The 19,064-nt window shown below is 62.9% G+C and overlaps 1 protein-coding gene across 2 annotated transcripts; it reads left to right on the top strand.

Moving 5' to 3' along the window:
- The first annotated feature begins 2,787 nt into the window (after positions 1 to 2,787).
- Positions 2,788 to 10,042, top strand: IFITM10 (interferon induced transmembrane protein 10). 2 transcript variants are annotated; one of them, XM_080817588.1, is made up of 3 exons: positions 2,788 to 2,941; positions 3,819 to 4,271; positions 9,410 to 10,042. In XM_080817588.1, exons 2-3 carry the CDS (start codon positions 4,029 to 4,031, stop codon positions 9,557 to 9,559), a joined length of 393 nt encoding a protein of 130 aa, XP_080673714.1. In that variant the 5' UTR covers positions 2,788 to 2,941; positions 3,819 to 4,028; the 3' UTR covers positions 9,560 to 10,042. The 2 variants fall into 2 exon arrangements, with proteins under 2 accessions (XP_080673714.1, XP_080673715.1); XM_080817589.1 differs by lacking the exon at positions 2,788 to 2,941 and adding an exon at positions 3,214 to 3,437.
- Positions 10,043 to 19,064: the final 9,022 nt, after the last annotated feature.

Genomic DNA, 19,064 nt, shown 5'->3' with positions numbered 1-19,064 from the left:
GATTTGCAAGGAGGCTTATAAACACATGCCCTGCGTTCCCTGCACTGGAAACATGAGCAGGGAGCCGGCGGGGCTGCTGGGGAGACAGTGTCATCCAAGCCTTTGTGCCCTGGGACACCTGGAGTCAGAGCTGGCCAGGAAGGAGACAGCCCCCCCCACCCCCACCCCCCAACCCCTGATGGCTGCCTTGGGACCTGCCTCTGCCTGCCAGGGCCTCAGAGGGCAGCTCCCACTCTGCTGGCCCTGCCGTTGTGACCCTCTGCTCGGGGCCACGTCCATCCTCTCTCTCGAACGTGGGGTAGCCCTGTGCCCAGGCGGAGCCTCCAGCCCCCAGCCGGCCGTGGATCGGGGTGCCGATGCTCCCGCCCAGAGCCCAGGACCAGGATGACTGCCCTGGGCTCCTGGCTGGGATCCTCTGGACCCTAGTGTCTGACTCTCGGCTCAGATCCAGCTCTGTGACCCAACCCCGAGCCTCTAGTCTGACTCTAGAAGGTGGGTGATGACAGGGCGCTCCCTGCCAGGGTGCGGCCCATCCGCACGGGGAGCCCAGCTCAACGTCTGGCCCCGCTCCTTGCTGACTGGCCGTGCTCTGCACCAGTCCAGCAGGCCCCGGTGGGCATTTCCTGCCTCTTGCCCTTGCCCGGAGGACACCCAGCCTGAGTAGAGCGCCTTCCCTCAACTACCGGGTAGAGGCCAGCGGGGGCTAAGGCTCCCTCCCCTCACTCCTGCCTCTCTGGGTTCTGGGGCCCTGAGAGGCAGCCTCAAGGCTGTGTGGAGCAGAGGGCCCAGACCCCGCCCTGGGACCTGGGGTAGGCCCCTGGGGCAGGCATCCCTGCCCTGCTGTCTGAGGACTAGCTGACTCCTGTGCCCACCAGCCCCATTGGCCACTGCCTGCTGCAGCCCGGGCCGAGCCTGTGGCAGGTGGGGCTGGGCCAGCTGCGGGTGAGCTGGGGGCGTGGTGTGCGCTCCTCACGTCTGGCTCGGCCTGAGGCCTGGGGTCCAGGCCACGTGTGGCCCTTGGGAAGGGGGTGGTGGGTGCGGCGTGAGGGAGAACTGAATCCTCGTCCCCCCCACTGTTCCCCCCACCGTCCCCATCCTTGCTCATGCCTGTGGGCTCTTGGACCCGGCCGGGCCCTGCCGCGGGCGTGGCCAGGATGGGGGTGCGGCCCTGGTTCTCGGGAGCCCTCCCGCTCACGGGGGCTTTCATCAACCTCCTGCAGGTCCCCGGGGTTCCCGACAGCCGTGGAGGAGGCTGGACCAGGGTGGCCGGGGGCGGGGCTGGAAGGGAGGGCTCAGGGAGGAGCTGGGGCTTGTCCAGCAAAGGGGGTTCCCAGAAGGCCTCAGGCTCAGAGAGAGGTTTGGGGAGAGCAGGGCCGGGCAGAGGCCTGGGCAGAGGCGGGCTTGGAGGAGAGGCTCCCGGAGACGGGAGAGGCATGTCGGCTGGTCAGGGAGCAGCCAGGGCCTCTGAGGGGACAGGGGCTTGGGGAAGGTGTGGAAGGAAGTCTAGGGCCACCACACACCGGCGCAGCTTCTGGGGGGGGCTTTGGAGGGTCTGGGGTCTGTGGAGGCTGGTGGGTTGGTGAAGAGGGCACTCGCACGGGGAGGGGAGGGGCTTCGGGAGAGGCAGAGAGGGTCAGGGCTTCCTTCTCCCTTGCCAAAGCGACTCACTGGGACTTTTGCGGGAAGGAGAGGTCATCTGGGGACAAGTGTGAGAGAGCAAGAGTGACCGGAGGCTCCCGGAGGGGCTGGGGCTGCGGCTGGGCGGGGGGCGTCGGCTAGAGGAAGGGGCATCTGCCGGGGGTGCGGCCCAGGTGGGACAGGCAGGACTGGCAGAGAGACACGGGCAGGTGAGTGGACTTGTCCCCACAGAGACAAGTGCCATTAGGGGCTTGGAGAACATCTGGCCCCATGGGCAGAGGGGCCAACCAGTGAGAGGTCGGGGCCTTCAAGACTGGACTCTGTGAGGGCTGCGAATTCAGGAGGTCGGGCTGAGGGGTCTGTCCTGGGGTGCGTACGGTCAGATCTGGGGAAAGGGAGTCAGGAGTTTCCGTGGGCTCAGAAAGGATGGGGCTGCTTGGGGGCCACCAAGGTTCAGGGACGGCCTGGATTGGATAGCCTCTGGGGCTAGGGCCTCTGTTAGGGGCCGGACTGTGCAGAGCTGGCTGTGGGGTTGGGGCTCAGAGAGATGCTCCGTTTGGGGGCCTGGAGCCTGCAGGGGCGGGCTGGGGATAGGAGAGCACAGGCACAGGAGAGCGGGTGGGGGCTGGGCTCGGTGCCGGCATGTGCTGGGGAGGGGTACAGGTTGGGGTCCCCGGGCTCTGTGTAAGGTGGGGGCCCCGCCAGGCCAGCACTAGGTCTGGAGGAGGGATGAGGACTGAGATGTGGGGAGGGGAGGGACTGGGCAGTGGGAGAAGGGGCAGCGGAGGGGAAGGGGCTCAGACAGCAGTCCGGGTCCCTGCGGGTGGGGCAGGGGAGGACAGCGGGAGGATGGAGGGTCTTCCTCCTGGAGAGGCCGGGGAGAGAGGCTGGGGGCCCAGCAAGAGGGAGGGGCAGGGAGGCAGGGGAGGCTCAGCGTGGGGACACCGGGTGGCACCCTAGGAGGACCCATCCCCGCAAGCCCCCCACCGGCTCTGTAGCCCCCGAGGGTCCGGCTTCCGGCGGGCGCCCGCGGCCCCCACCCTGCGGGCGGGAGGAGGCGGGGAGGTGGCTGCGCCCGCCGGCGCCGTGAGTCAGGCTCGGGCTGCAGCCGCGCGGCCGGCCTGGCGCTGCGGAGGGAGCGCAGGAGCGGGGACAGCGGCGCCGCCAGCCCCGAGCGCTCCCCCCGCCGAGGCTGGGCCGCCGGGACGCGGAGCGCCGGGGCAGACAGCGAGCCGCGGGCCGGCGGAAGGACGAGCGGACCGCGGCGCAGGGGTTGGCCCGCCCGCCAAGGAGTCGCCAGCAGGTGAGGGCGCGGGGCGCGCCGTCCATGCGGCCGCAGCAGCCCTGGGCCGGGTCGCGGGGTAACGGCGCAGACCCCCCGGGGTGGGGGGAGGGCGCAGGGCGCGCGGACGCCTTGGTGCCTGCCTGGAGAAGTGCGCGTTTCGCAGAGCGTCCTTGTGCGTCTGTCCGTGGCACGGGCTTGGGGGCTCCCTGCGAGCCAGCGCTCGGGGTCCCGGTGGCTGCTCTGGGCCAGCGGTTGGGGGCGGGGACAACGCGCACGGGGTTGGGGCGCCCGCAGTGGCCATTTCCATCCCGCGGCGATGGCGTCCGAGCCCGTGTGGCTGTGTGTGTCCACGCTGCGTGTCACAGTGCAGAGCTGTTTACCCGGAAGCTTCTGAGCGCGGGGGTGTGCCCCGGGGTCTGGCGAGCCTTGGGGTCCGATGTGTCAGCCGTGTCAGCCTGCAGGTGCTCGGGGAGCTCTGCTCATCCTGCCAGACGGTGGCTGAGACGCTGTCATTGTGGGTTTGCGCGTCCTGTGTGTGCGGGGCGTTTGGGATGCTGGTGGGCTCTGTTTGTTGCACAGCCTGTCGGCTGGGGCGTTACTGGGCATGGGGGGGTGTTGCTGTTGTGTGTCAGTGGGTGAATGTTTGTGCGCACACGGCAAAGTGAGGAAAAGCCCCCGGTGCTCCTGCCAAGACTGCTGGGAAGGGCTTTGGCATCGGGGTGGCTGGGGCGGGTGGGGGAGGCAGGTGGCAGGCGGGCAGCTGGCTGCCTCCGTGGGGATTTCCGTCTCCTCTGGGGCCGCTTGTGAGTCTGCAGGGGAGATGCTGCAGGACACCAGGGCAAGCCCTGCAGGGCAGGCAGGACCCAGCTCGTTCTTCCTCTCCCCCTCCCTCCAGGCCCAGGGCCCCGGCCAGTGCCCAGCCCCGCTGGGAGCCCCGGCCAGCACCACGGACGGCGCCCAGGAAGCCCGAGTGCCCCTGGACGGGGCCTTCTGGATTCCAAGGCCCCCGGCAGGCTCACCCAAGGGTTGCTTTGCCTGCGTGTCCAAGCCCCCGGCCCTGCAGGCTCCAGCGGCCCCGGCCCCTGAGCCCTCAGCGTCGCCCCCCATGGCACCCACCCTGTTCCCCATGGAGTCCAAGAGCAGCAAGGCGGACAGCGTGCGGGCCTCGGGCGCCCCCCAGGCCTGCAAGCACCTCGCCGAGAAGAAGACCATGACAAACCCCACCACGGTCATCGAAGTCTACCCAGACACCACCGAGGTCAACGATTACTACCTGTGGTCCATCTTCAACTTCGTCTACCTCAACTTCTGCTGCCTGGGCTTCATCGCGCTGGCCTACTCCCTCAAAGTGAGCAGGGCAGGGGAGGGGGCCGGAGGAGGGGGGGGCGGGGGGGCACCTCCTGGGATCCAGAGACACATGGCAGTTGGCCAGCTCTGAGCCGGCAGGGAGGAGCTGCCCTTCCCAGTTCTGAGCTGCAGAAGCTTCCAGGCTGCCTTGTCGGGCTCGGGGGGCCCCGGGCCTGCGCTCTCTACCCAGCCAGCTTCGTCCTTGCAGAGCAGACCCAGGGCTCAGTGTCCTATCCTCTGGGAGGGGGTCGCTGAGCTGTCCCCGGGGAGGCGGGGATGGAGCCAGCTCCCCCGCGAAGACCCTTGGAGCCTTTCCCGCTGACAGGAGGACGGCATGGAGACCTTCCTCTCCAAGACCCTCCCTGGGGCCCTGAAATCAGGCAGGCGTTCAGAAAGAGCCCACGGTGCACAGGGTCTCTGCTTGCTGCCTTCCCTCTCCCACACGGTTTCTAGACCGTCTCTCCTGGTGGCCAGAGTGCCCAGGGAGAGAGAGCCACAAGCATGTCCCGTACACCCCTGATGCCCAACCTGGAGTGGGTACCATTTCCAAAAGCCCCTCACCGCTGTGAGAGGAGCTGGCTGGGAGCCGAGCAGGGTGCCAGGAGGACGGGCCTCACGTCCCCAGGGCCAGGCAGAGAGAAATGGACCAGGACTGCAGGAGAGAGGCTGTGGCCCATTCACATCTGAAGCGGGGAGCTCTGTGCAAATGCGTCAGGACTGAAGGGCCCCACGGTCAGGACCCATCTCCCTGCCACTCCGGAAGGGACCGGCTCATGTCTAGCCAGATCATCACTGTCCCCAGATCGCGGGTCCAAGCCCAGGTGCACGTCACCGATGGCGGACGCCCAGTGAGGTGGGGGTGGAATGTGGGGGCTGGAGGGAGGGGAGAGTCTAGGCCAGGGAGGCCCAGGAAGAAAGGCAGAAGCCTGGCCGGCTCTGCCTCTGTGCATCCTTGAGCCCCACCCCTCCCCTGGCCTCACACGCCCCAGCCACCTGGCTTTCCCCGCCTCCTGACTCATCGTCAGCATCACCCGGCCGCCAGGCTCACCTTCGCCTCCAAGCCTGTGCACTGAGCTCTGGGCTCCGCCGTGTGGGGCCCGAGTGAGTGTGTGTGAGTGTGCATGTATTCACGGGCATGGGTGCCCCTGTAGTGTGAGTGTGTGTACAAGTGTGGATGTGGAAGTATAGTTGCACGTGTGAACAGGTGTGCATGGGTGTGTGCATGTGAGTTGCGTGTGTCATGGGCTTGAGTGTGTGCGTATTAGGTGCAACTGTGAGTGTGAGTATACGTGCATGCGTGGGTGAATGTGTGACTGTGCGTGTGCGTGTGCGTGCTGTGGAGGCAGCAAAGGGAAGGGGGCCCTAGAAACTGGGGGGTGGAGGACCCAGACTACCCTCAGCTCTGGCTCCTTGGGGGTTGGCATTGGGGCGGCAGCTGGCAGGGCTCTGCTTGCCCGGGGGTCCCTTGCCAGGTCCTGACGGCGGCCTGTCGATGGGTCTGGCGGCGTGGGCTTCTGTCCGGAAGCTGTCCCCTCCCCGCCTTGGCTTGGCTGTGGGCGCTGGCTGGCCCGGGGCCGGCCCATCTGGTGCAGGTTGTAGGTAGGTCACAGATTCCTGAATGGTGCCGGATTTGCACTGGGGTGGGGGTGGGTAGGAATTAGTGCTTCTGAGGGGCAGACGGGAGCCCACAATGACTCCCCCCCCCGGGGCTGCTCTCCCACGTCCTTCCTGGGGGACAGCCAGGGCAGGAAAAGCTTGAGGCTTGCCAGGGAAGGGGGTGCAAGGTGAGTTGTCTCTGGCCTGAGCGGCGGGGCTGGGGCGGGGACGGAGCAGGCTGGCTCCAACTCCTGGCCCTGGGAACGTGGCCATCTGTCCATCCCGCTGCGTGTCCCCAGCCCGCTGCACCCCACCCCGCGTGTAGCCAGTCAGGGCCACTTCCGAGGGTGCCTGACGGGCTTGGGGTCAGAAGGCCCGGGCCCGATTCCCAGCCTGGTCCCTGCGGGCGGTGGGCTCTTGACGGGCGCCTCACCTGAGCTCCCGCCCTCATCTGCTCACAAAACAAACCGAAAAGGAGCAGCGTTCGAGCAAGCACACCTGGGCAGGGCCGAGGCTGGCATTCGGTGGCTGTGAAAAACCCTGTGTCCCTGCCTGCCTGCGACCGTCCGTCCACCCTCTCCACCCACACGGGCCGGGGCGGTTCAGGGCAGCTGGGCGGGCCGCGCGCGGACTGTGAAGCCTCGTGTCGAGGAGCCTCGCGTCCGGGGAAGGCGGAGACGCGGGACGTCAGCTCTGCACTTGCAGTCGGCCCGAGCGGCCCGTAATGCCCCCGCCCCCCCCCCCATTAGCCCAGCGAAGCCCCGAGTCCTCATCTCACCATTGGAGGCTCTTCAAGACCCATCCCCCGCCGTAGCTCACCCTCGCCGCCCGCGCCCTGCCCCACCCCCCGGCAGCACACCTCAGTCAGAGGGTGCTGCAGGAACAGGCGGATGAACGGAGGACCCCTCCGAGGCGGGGGGAGTGCCCCCGTGTTTCAGAAAAAGAATATCTCATTCCCGATTTGGGACGAGTTTGGAGCCGGGTGTGTGAGACTGACGGGAGGGGGCATCACTTCACGGGCAAGGGAGGTAAGGGGACAGGTGTTCCAGGACATGAGGGTGGGGTGATCTGGGAGGGGTGCGGGGCCCCCATCTTCTGTGGGGGACAAGAAGATGGTCCTGGAAAGCCAGACATGGCCATGCAGGGAGGATTTGAAAAATTACGTGAGGAGTTTGGATTTCATTGTGTGGAAGACACAGAAGGGAAAGATATGGCCAGAGCTATAAAACCTGCAATGAGTGTGGAGGAAAGGGACAAGAGAAGCCCAGAGCACAGTTAGGGTCTCAGTGTGGTGGCCAGGAAAGGAGCACATGGCATGAGTTAAGGGGAGGGACGGGGAGCAGGAGAGGAGGAGCAGATACAATGACATGGTGTCTGCTCAACCTGGCGTAAGAGATTATGGACTTCCCGGTAACAGGAAAGTAAAAGAGGTTGGTTAGGAGGCGCAGTACCATGCCAGTTTTTGTATATACATATTTCCCCATTACTTGCTTTCTGAACATCAACATCATCCACCCACCCACCCAGCCACCCATCTAACTATCCACCCACCTACCCAGCCACCTGCCTGTCCACCCACCCCACCATTCATCCACCCACCCACCCACCCATCCACTCACCCATACCCACCCATCCAACCATCCACCTGCCCAGCCCTCCACCCACCCACCCATCCACCTGCCCATACAACCATCCCACCATCCATTCATCTACCCACCCATCTACCCATGCATCCATCCATCCAATCATCCATCCAACCAACCATCCATCCATCCATTCACACACCCATTCACCCACCCACCCATCCAGCCATCCACCCATCCATCTGCCCATCCAACCATACATTCATTCAACCACCCATCCACCCACCCATCCATACACCTATCCATGTATGCATCCACCCATCCATCCACCCACCCAACCATCCAACCATTCAACCATCCATCCATCCACCCAACCAGCCACCCAGCCACCCAGCCACCCCCCCATCCAACCATCCATTCATCTACTCACCCATCCACCCATCCAACAATCCAACCATCCAGCCATCCACCCACCACCCATCCACCCATCCACGCATCCACCCATCTGCCTGCCCACCCATCCACCTACCCATCCAACCATCCATTCACTCAACCATCTGTCCATCCACCCATCCATCCATCCCCCTGCCCATCCATTCACCAGCCCACCCACCTATCTACTCACTCATCCACCCATCCACCCACTCATCCAACCCCCACCCATCAAATCAGCCACCCAGCCACCCAGCCACCCACCCGTCCGTCCACGCATCCATCCATCCACCCATCCATCCACCCACAATCCCTTATACATTGATCCACCATCTTTTATTGTCTTCAACCCAACCATATAATCACCCAACCTTCCATTCATCTGTGTTTATATAAGTTCATTATGCTTCCTCCTCCCTTCCCTCCTTCTCCCCATCTCTTCCCACCATTTTATGTATCAATGCACTTAACTATTAATCTAACCTCAACTTCTAAGTAACTTTCTCCATCTTACTTACCAGCTCTGTCAGCCATCCATCCATCCACCCTCTGACCTAACACATCGACACACCCGTTCATCCTTCCAGCCCTCTGCCATCCCTTCTGCTCTTCTAGCTGAGCCAAGCGCATCCATTCTTCATGCACCTGTCTTCACACTCATCCTTGCTCACTTGCACTCTATTGCCCCTTGAGTCATGTCCTCCATCCATGAGATCCATGCACTATTCTTTTCTATTCTCCCTCCTTCTCATCCATCCACATGCCCAGCTACACTTCTTTGGACTTTGTGGAAGAAAAAGGTGCTGAAGAGAAGGAAATCCTAAGATTTATCCTGGGTGAGGGTGGCCTCCTCTTCAGGAATATCTCTTCCTAACCAGAGAATCTTGGAAGTGGGTCCAGCTCTGCCCACAGTCACTGTCTTCCCAGGACTTTCTGGGCTCCAGCTGACTCCCTGTATCTTAACATCCCTTCCTAGAGACTGTAGGGACTACCACTTATTCTGTCTGCGCACAGCGCCTATTTTCAGGTAATCCCTATTAATTTTAGATCAGGGACCTCGTTCAGAATAGAGCACACTTACGTGCTCCATTGTCTGATCATAAAACTCTGAGACCAGCTTCCTTCTGTATCTCATGTGTTCACTTATGGATTCCAGCTTTATTGAGATACAGCTGACGTGTGGCACTGCGTAAGTCCAATGTCTACAGTGTGGCGATTCGACACGCGCACCTGCTGCGCGATAATTGCAGCAAGGCGGCTCGTTAGCACGTGCGTCACCACATGCAGTTACTGTTTTTGAGGTCTGTAGGTTTTTGGTGGTAAGAACACTTCAGATGTGCTCTCAGCAACACTCAGTCAAGTCGTAGAGCGTTGTCGACAATCCCATTACATTTTAAATAATTTCAGACCTACCGAAAAGTTGCAAAAAGCAATACAAAGAATTCCTGTGCGCCCTTCGCACAGACGTCCCCGGTACGAGCCTTTTCCTTCTCTGGCCACTGGCCTCACGTCCTCCCTCTGGCCTCAGGTCCGGGACAAGAAGCTTCTCAATGACCTGAACGGAGCGGTGGAAGACGCCAAGACGGCCCGACTGTTCAACATCACCAGCTCTGCCCTGGCGGCGTCCTGCATCATCCTCGTCCTCATCTTCCTGCGGTACCCACTCTCCGACTACTAGGGCCCCTCCGGGCCCCGCTGGCCGTGGAGACAAAGCACTGAGACGTGTTCGTTTTCACGCCTGCCGTGACACGGGATGCCGTGTGGTTGGGGCAGACCAGGGCACGTGCCCTGGAGCCCCCCTAAAGCTGTGACCTGGGCAGCGAGGCCGTCGGAAGCTCTGCGCACTACGGGGGCGGGAGCTCGGGGCCGGCCCACCCTCTCTGCCTCCTGACCCTCCGCCTCTGCCCGTGTCTGGGGTCCGTGCGGCTGCACCCTGGCTTCCCCTGGCTGCCCTCCCTGGCCTCCTGTGCCCCCCTCAGGCTCCTGGGGCCCCTCTGACCTGACACCTAGCAAGAAGGGCTTCTGTGGGAGCGTCCCGGTTTGGGGGGTGCTGCCAGCCTCTGGGGACTCACTCTGTCTTCCCTGACCCCACCCCTCCGAGCTGTGACCCCGCTCGAGCTCTGTGTCTGTGAACCGTCAATAAAGTACCTGTCTGGCCCCAGCCCAGCCTCTGTCCCACGGCCGAGCGGGCATGGGGGGTTGACGGCTTCGGGAACCCCACTCTGGCGCTGCCTGGTGGTCCAGACCCCCAGGGCTGACTCTGCTGAGGAAGGTTTGCTCCGTGACCTGGCAGTCTTCTGCCCACGAGGCCAGCGGACTGAGCTGGGCGTTGGCAGCGGGAGCCCCAAACACGAGCCCCCCTGAGGGTTAGGCAGCACGAACACAACTGCCCACCTGGCTGTAAGTTAGAACAAAGAAAACCAGCGCGTCCCCTGGGAGGGGACAGAGCCCCTGTGGCACGGAGTTGGGCTGGTTTGGGGAACCAGGTGGTGCTCCAGGCAGCTCAGGTGCGGAGTGGGAAGGAGGGCGGTCTGCAAACTTGACCCCCGGCCTACGGGCGTGCTCAGGAGGGCGGGGATCAGGCGTGCTTTGTGGGTTTTGAGGATGGTGCTTTTGGAGCATCAGGAACCCTTAGGGGGGACAAGGCGGGGCGCACAGCCTGTGGCGTGTGGGCCAGGGCTGGGGATGCTGGGGGAGGGTCTTTACTATGTCTACTATGTCTCAGAGGCGAGGTTGAGGGATTCTGGGGACAGGCTTGGTGTGCAGGTGAGGCAGGCAGGGAGGAGATGGGGGATCCCTGCATGTCAGACTGTGCATTAATATGGGGACCCCAGGAGGGCCCTGTGGGAGCAGAAAAGCCATCTGGGCTGAAGCCGTGGGTTTGGAGGCTCTGCGGGGAGCCCGGGCGGCCTGAGTAGTGCCAGCCGGCACGGAGCCCGAGGAACACCGCCACTTGCAGGACGACGGGCATCCCCGGGGAAAGCCGAGAGTGTGGGGCGCTGAGGATGGAAAGGCCAGAGGTGCCGGCTGGGTTGAGGGGCCTATGGGGGGGGGAAAGCAAGGAAGGGGCTGAGAGCTGTGCTTGGAGGGATGGGGACGTAGCGGTGAGTGTCCATGAAGGGAGAAGAGAGGCAGGGGGGTGCCAAGCTTGGGGGGCCAAGCTCGGGGTTGCTGGTGATGGAGAGCCACTGGGAGCAGGCCCGGTGACCACAGCGGTCATGAGGTCCCGGGTGTCGGAGTTCAGACGGTGCAGATGGGGCCCTGTCTGGCGGCACCCAGACAACAGGAGAGTGGCCCCTCCCCCAGGACAGAGGCAGAGGCGCTGTGGGGCCAAGAATTGGGGATCCCCTCCGATCTGCCGGGGAGAGGGGTCCAGTCAGGAGCAAGGCAGGGCTCAGTGGGTGGTGAGCTGTTTGGGGTCTTTTCTGGGCAAAGGAACTGGGCAGGGGGTGGGGCCCTGTGCCCTCAGTCTCTGGAGCGGGCAAGGGTCAGCTGACGGCGTGCGTCCCGGGGCCCCGTGGTTTGCCCACGTGGTGTCCCGCGACGGCAGACTCACGGGGAGGAAGGCGTCGACGGGGCTGGAGAGCAGGACGCCAGGCTGAGCCTCTGGTGAGGACGGGAAGGTGCCGGACAATCCCCAAAAGGCCGGGCTTCTGGGACTTGAGTCCAGGTGGGTCCACAGCTCCGCGCCGAGTCAGGCTGTGCAGAGAGGCTGGTGTTTCTGTGAGGGCCAGTCGGGCAGGGGTCCTGGGAGCAGCAGATCGGGTCTGGAGACGTGGTTCCCAGGTGAGAGGGCCTGGGTGGTAGGGAGGTGCGTGGGCGAGTGGGCAGGACTCCAGCCCCTGGCCTGACCCAGAAGCCCAGGAGGAGGGGTGAGGAGGGACGGAATACCATGGCATGACCCCTGACCCCAGGCAATGGCAGGTTAGGGGTGCGGAGCTGGGACCCCCGCATGGAGTTGAATGTGGCCCCCCCGCGGAGGGGAGCAGGGTCCCTTCCAGATGGTCCCCAGGAGGGCGGCTGGGGCGGGGGTCGTCCAGAGCCTCCGAGGTCACGCCCAGGTGGGTTCCCGTCACTGCCCGGCGGCTTTCTGGAGGACGCAGGGTCAGAGTGCCATTCGGAGGGCACCTGGGAAGCTGGGGACCGCGTGAACCTGGGCCCTACCCTGCGGTCCCGGGGGCTTTACTATGCCTGGTGGGGCCGGGGACATAGAGGGAACATGTTCTTTGCTCGTTTTCCCTAAGCCTTTGCCGCCGCCGGCGGGCTGACCCCCTGGGACGGTCCCTGGAGGAAATGCACCCCCAGGAAGGAGGCCTCGGCTGGCTTTTCCCTGGGCCGCGCCCCACCCAGCAAGGCTTCGGGGCTCTTGTTACCAAAACGGCCCAGTGGCCTTGCAGGCAGCAACGTTCGTGTCCTTCCCGGGCAGCGCGGGGCCGAAGCCTGGAGGCGCCGTCTCCCCCACCCCTGGGCTCAGAAGAGGGGCTGGCCCTCGCTTGGGGGTGTCTGTGGCGGGGTCCGGTGGCCCCTCACCCCAGCAGGCGGGCGGGCCCAGGGTCTGGCCTCGGTCTCTGGCCTCCAGGTCTGTGTCTTTGCCCCTCGGGGCTCCCCCCTGAGCTTCCAGCCCTCCCTGGGCCCTCCCCCCACCCCACCCTGTCCCCACAACTCCCCTCCCTGCTTTCATTCAGTTTTGCTCAATGTCGGGCCCGCAGTGGCCGCTTGGAAAATACTTCTAGGAACGCGTGAGCTTCCTGTCCTTTTCCATGTGCCCCTAGTTCCTGCATCTTTGGGGACACCTTTCCCCGCCCTCCCTCTCCCCCACGCTGCCCCAACGGGCCTGCCACTGACCTCGTGACCTCCAGCCCACTGTCCAGCTTCAAAGGGTCGAGACCAAGTGGCTGAATGGAAGGTGTGTCTGAAGGCTGAGACAGGCCGTGTGCGTGAGGGGGAGCACACGTGTGCACGTGCACAGGTGTGTACGTGTGTGCATGTGTGGACAGGTGTGCACGGGTGTGCGTGTGCTCGTGTGTGCTGAGGAGGGTGTTGTGCGGCCAGCCCCCAGCCCCTCTTACCCAGCCTGACCCTCTTCTCCGGATACCGGACCCACACAACGCTCTCTTCACCACGCGCTCTCCACTCCCCTCCTGCTCCCACAGACCAGAGACCCCAGCTCAGATGGGGGCACGGGGTGGGCAGGAGCCTGACGGCGACAAGCCATGGGGATACGGCTCATGGGGCTCTGGGAAAGCGTGCACTTAGCACGTACCAGCTTCTGTGACGGAAGGGCGCGACAGGGCACGCGGACCAGCACCAGATGCAGGACACTCGCAGGCCCGGGTGTGGGGAAGGGGGTCGGGCCCCGTCTCCCCAAGGCTCACCGGGCTCTCCCGCCTGGATGCTCGACCTCCACGTAGGCTTCTAACCCCGTCTCGTCGTCGCGGAGACCAGCCCCCCCGGGGACCCCCGCCCCCACCCCCGCCCGCCTTCCCCATTCGCTTCCCCCTCCCAGGTTTGGAGCCACCTTGGTGCTTGCCACCCAGCAGGTGTCCCTCTTGCCGGGGACCGTCTCTGGGCTGCGCTGGGACCTTGGAACCCGCATTACCGTAGCTTCGTCGTGAGTCCACAGCTCCCGGGGCTCCCATAGTGGACGTCTGCAGAACTTCCTGGTGATTCTGCTTCTCGTAGTCCCGAAATCATAGAATCAGCTTATCAAGCAGGGGGGAAACCGCACTGGGATTCTGATCAAGTCCAGAGACACATTTGGGAGGAACTGACATTTTTATAAGCCTGGGTTTTTCAAATCTGGAAGCGTGTCACCAAGTTTCATGCATTTAAGTCCTTTAAAAAAAAAAGATTGATTTGTTCATGTATTTATTCAAGAGAGAAGGCGGGGGAGGTGCAGACAGAGAGAGAGTCAAGCCGGCTCCCAGCTGAGCGTAGAGCCTGACGCAGGCTCGATCCCACGACCCCGAAATCAAGATCTGAGCCGAAACCAAGTCGGACGCTTAACCGGCTCCATTAAGTGAGGACCCCGCCCGGGAGCCCGCCCCAGCCCGAGGCGCCCGGCCGCCCCACTGGAGCCCTTTGGAAGGTCTCCCCAGGACACTCTCGTTTCCCGCACGGAGGTCCTCCACAGTCAGATCTGTGTCCAGATGCTTGACTTTTATGCCGTTGTAAGTGCTGCTACGTGACATAGTCCCCCTCCCAGGCGTCTGCTGCTGATGTAAAAGGCTCGATCCCGTATTCCGCGTCCTTCCTAAGACGGTCTTTGTTTTCAGGACGTATTTTCGGAACTTCTGCGTTTCCCACGTACCCAGCCCCGGGTCTGTCCGCCTGCAAACGTGCAGTTCCCGCCGCTCCCTTCTAATCCGCAGACGCCGCGTCGTTTCCGTACTTCCTGGGGCTTCCGTTCCGCTGTGAAACAGGCCGTCCCTGCCTCGCAGATAAACCGTTCAGGGCTGCACGGTTCGGGATGACATTTGCTCTAGGCGTTTGCCGGCCGCCGCTACGACGTAAAGGAACTTCCCTGTGGTTCATAATATGCTAATATTGACATTTCTGCCGTAATGCCACGGACAGGAGAAACTTTGCAAATTCTGCAAAAGCATGGACGACAAGTAAGGGAGCAACAGGAACACGGGTTTGGGGGCAGACGGCTCAAAGCCCGCGGACCTCTGTGACCAGCACCAGCTGCACGCAGTCTCCCCGGGGCGGGCGGCCAGCGCCCCCAGCGGCGCCCCTCCCCAGGCCACCAGGCTTATTTCCACCTGTCCTTAAGCACGTCGCTCCAGATTTCACCCAGTTTAATCACCTGACCCAGAGCAGAACCCTTTCCAGACTTCCTGAGCCGGAGGGGAGTGTCTTCTCCGCTTCCCCACCCGCACCAGGGCGTCTCCCGCCCAGGACGCCCCGGGCTCCCCTGACGGTCTTCATGGCCCCCAAGACCTCCTCTCTCGCCGTGACCATGTAACCTCAATAATCTGACACCGTTAATACGCTGGGGGAAAGCGGGTCTGCACACTCGGGGTCCTTGTTCCGGACCAAAAGCTCTTTACTTACCCATCGCTCCGGGGCTAACTCACGTCTTGTGCGCACGCATCTTAGCAGAAGGGGCTTGACTTTATTAAGCGAGTCCCGAATATGACTGAGTCATTTTCTGTGCCTTTTCATTTGATTGCATGACTTCCCTCTTTTTAGTAAGTTCACTTGCAGGGCACCTCATTTGATTCTCCCCAATAGTCAAACAACCTGGCAGGCCTGAAATAGATCTAAAATGTTCCTTTTGTGGTGGTATTTTAAAAACACTGCTCTGTGTGTCATGATTTTTCATGAGTCCGGGAGTGCGGCGGACTCGCTGCCTCCCTGCCCCACGCCGTCCTGGTCAGTCTTGGCGTCGAGGTGACGCTAGTCTGCATTTCCATCAAGGGGTTTTATTTCTATTTCATATTCGGTGCATGAGCTGGTGAAGCCATGGGGCCCTGTCTTCTGTGCGGGGGGGTTTGATTTAGTTTCAATAGCTTTAATAGTTCGTGTTTTACTTGATGCCCCGTTTCCTCATTCCCGCCTCTGGTCTCTCGCCACAAATCCCTACGTCATTCATGCTCGCGGTCTCTCACTTATGCCGAGACACCAGCCACCGTCCGATCTGGGACTCGGCCCCACGAAGGCCGCCGACCGTTCCTGCCACCGTTAGTGCAACCACTTCCTTTCCAGGCCTCACCCTCGGATACGCTGAATAAATGAATCTGAGAAGGGACAGTTCGTCCTTATGGTTTCAAAGATGCGTGTTCTTCGCTCAGCACGACCGTGTGGGGTCAGAGCGTGTGATGTCATACTATGTGACCTGGATGCCACACGGGGACACGCCATGCCGTGGGGCGACGGGCCGGCTTCCCACCTCTGTCCCGCCGGTGGCAGAGCTCGGAACTGCCCGGCGCGCAGCGTCCGTCCCACCGTCCCACCGTCCCACCGTGTCTCCGAGCTGCGAGTTCCAAGTTTCTGTCTGTTAAAGCAGTTTCGGTGTTTGGGACGATGACTTTGTCTTCTGGTTCGCCGCCAACGGCAGGGTTTTCGCCGAACAGTCGTTATCTCGGGGTCAAGTGCGTGTTCAAGCCGGGGTTTTTGGGGCTCTCGTGAACTCACCTCACTCTCCAGGCTTCGACGTGTTCTCGCTACATTTGATGGAAGCATTTGAAACGGCTGTTTTGTGGGTAGAAGGAGTCAAACGTCACACCTTCAGCCTCAGACTGGACTGGGGACGTCAGCAGCTGCTGCCCCGGAACGGCGCTGCGTGCTTGTCCATGCCGGGGAATGTTCTAGTTCCGTGTTCTCCCGGAGCCGGGCGCGAGGGCACAGGGTTTCAGTCTTCGGAAGTGTTGGGTCCCTCACCGCCGCTCTCCTGCTACTGTGTCAGAGCGTCCTGCAAAACATGCGCTTTCGCCGCATCGGAGTCGGGCTTTAGGCTTGACCTGCGGGTCGGATTTGGGTCTTCCGTACGCTCGCCGGCTTTGCGAAGGAGGCAGCCGTCGGCCAGAGGCAGCGGCGCCCTGAAACCTCACCCTGTGGGCCCTGACGCCGCCGAGGGGCTGGTGGGGCAGGTCCTTCCCGGTGTCCTCCTCTGCCGGAGATGCTGGCTTCTGCGCCCCGAAGACCGTGCTCGGCCCCTCTGTGTCCGCAGCCTGGTCTCGCCTGCGCCCTTCCCTCCGCTCCTTCAGGGTCACGTGCGCGCCCGTCCCCACGCTGTCGCGTCCCAGGGCTCCTTCCCACCTTCTCTCTCACAGTCGATCCCCCGGGGACGTCCTCTGGTGGGATCCCCCCTGGGGTCCGTTCCCTGGAAGACCCAGACTCGCAGGAGGGCACTCAGAGGGTCTGAGAGGATGGGGGGGCGGGGAGGGCGATGACTGAGGCGCCCCCATTCCGGTTGCCGGATGGGGCACGGCCGGCTCCGGGAATGCCCTGGAGACCCCGTTGTTAAGGGTTTCACGGGTGATGATGGGCAGAAGTCACGCTGGAGGAGAGCCTAGGGCAGGTGTGACGACGCAGGTGTTTGGGGAGCTCAGGGGACAGGCCCCCAGAGACGGCAGAGTCGGCCGGCTACGTCCCGTCCAGTGACAAAGAACCAGGATGTGAGGGATCCTGAGAACAGAGATGGGGACACATGATGGATGCATCCGAGGATGCAGACTCGGCAGCCGCCTGCAGAGCTGGACTCCCGCTCAGGTAGGAGCCAGCCCTCCCGGACCCTGGAGGATGCCGTCGAGGCCACCCCCAGGCGGAGGGACTGTCCCACCGCCCCCGCCCGTCGGGGGTCACAGATCAATACCCGCACGCAGGTTTTGAGTGGACATGGACGTCTTCTCCCCTCGGATCAGTGTCTGTGAGCAGGACTGAGTCACGATGCGTGTGTGTTCATTCTAGAAGGATCCGCCCGGGGCATCCCGCAAGGCGCAGTCCCCGCTGCGCCCCAGCCAGCGGCTCCGTCCTCGCCCGAGCCGGCGTGGGCTGTTTTCATTCCAGCCGCTCTGCAAAGTCCGCAGCGTGTCCCCTCCCGCGGCTCTCACGTGCGTGTCCCTCCTCACTGGCCACGTCAGGCCCCCTCCGCGTCCCTGGCCGTCCGCGTGGCCCCTTTGGGGAGGGGCCCCTTTACGTCCTCAGCCCACTCTTTCATACCGGGTTGCTTCCTTCTTGCCCACGGTTGAGAACTCATGTTGTCGGGGCGCGGAGGCGTCCGTTCTCAGGCGCCTTCTCCCCTGTGGCGTCTCCTTCTCCCGGCGGTGCCTTCCGAGCACGGACTGCGTTCTGAGGCGGCCAGGTTCATGTTTTCCATTTGCAGACACCGTATCGGAGATGTTTTGCCCAACCCGGGGTCATGAAGATTTTCTTCCCCACTTTGCATTCCGACCCGGGACCCGCGTGGAAGGGATTTTTGCATATGGCGCAGGACGTGCCTCAAAGCCCTCGTTTGCGTGTGGACCTCCCCTCCGCCCACGCCTTCTGCTGAGAACGCCGCCCGCTGTCCTTACAGCCGGGAGCCCGTTCTCAGACCCTCTGTTCGGGCTACCCTGCCTCCCCCGCGTGCTGTCCTGGCCTCGGCGTTGTGGACACTGCGGGCCAGGTCGTTCCCTGTCATGGGGGCCGCCCCAGCACCGTGGGCTGTCCCTCTGGTCCCAGAGGCCGACGCCCGGGATGCAGGGGCGGGCAGGGCAGGGTCCCCCCGAGGCCTCGCTCCTTGTGTGCAGATGGCCGTGCTCCCCCGGGTAGTCACAGGGTCGTCCCTCCGTGCATGTCTGTGTCCTGATCCCCTCTTCCTATAAGGACCCTGGTCACATGGGATCAGGGCCACCCCGGTAACCGTCTTAACCTGTTTACCTCTCAAATGAGGTCACATTCTGAGACCATGGGGTTAGGGCTTCAACATGTGAATTTGGAGGACACACACAGCCCAGTCCACAGCGGTTGCCCCATCAGTGACTTCCCAAGAGTCCCCTGCATTGGGGGCACACGCCCAGCCGTCCCCTCGGGATGAGAGCCCCGCGTGGGAGACAGAACCAGCCTGGCAGACGGGCTGCTCCCGGCCTGACCCTCAGCAGCGCCGGGGCTGGTACAGGCTTGTTCCTTCACCAGGAGCATTTCTTCATGTTCCTGTCGTCTCGTGGTTTGGAGATGTTCCTGGATGCAGTTGGGTCAGTTAGAGTTAAGATTTGACTCTTTTTTTTCCACAAAAAAACCCCCCATGCAACCCCGAGAGTGAACCCTGTGTAAACCGTGGGCTTCCGGTGAGGACACCGGGTCCGTGCAGGTTTGCGGGTGTCCCTCGTGGTGGAGGCGTGGGAAGTGGGGGGCTTGTGCGGGAAGAAGGGTACATGGCCACGTGTCCACTCTCCTCCCAATTTTGCTGCGAACCAAACACTACTCTAAAAAAGAAAGTCTACTTTAAAATAAATAAAGTCTATTTTTCAAAAAATAGCTCCCTTCAGAGCGCCTGGGTGGCTCAGTGGGTTAAAGCCTCTGCCTCTGCCTTCAGCTCGGGTCGTGATCTCGGGGTCCTGGGATCGAGCCCCGCATCGGGCTCTCTGCTCGGCGGGGAGCCTGCTTCCTCCTCTCTCTCTGCCTGCCTCTCTGCCTCCTTGTGATCTCTGTCTGTCAAATAAATAAATAAAACCTTAAGAAAAATAGCCCCCCAAATG

This window comes from Martes martes (assembly GCF_963455335.1).
Source record: "Martes martes genome assembly, chromosome: 10".
Lineage (NCBI taxonomy): Eukaryota > Metazoa > Chordata > Mammalia > Carnivora > Mustelidae > Martes > Martes martes.
Note: the sequence above shows the minus strand (reverse complement) of the source record. Positions and strands in the feature narration are given on the sequence as shown.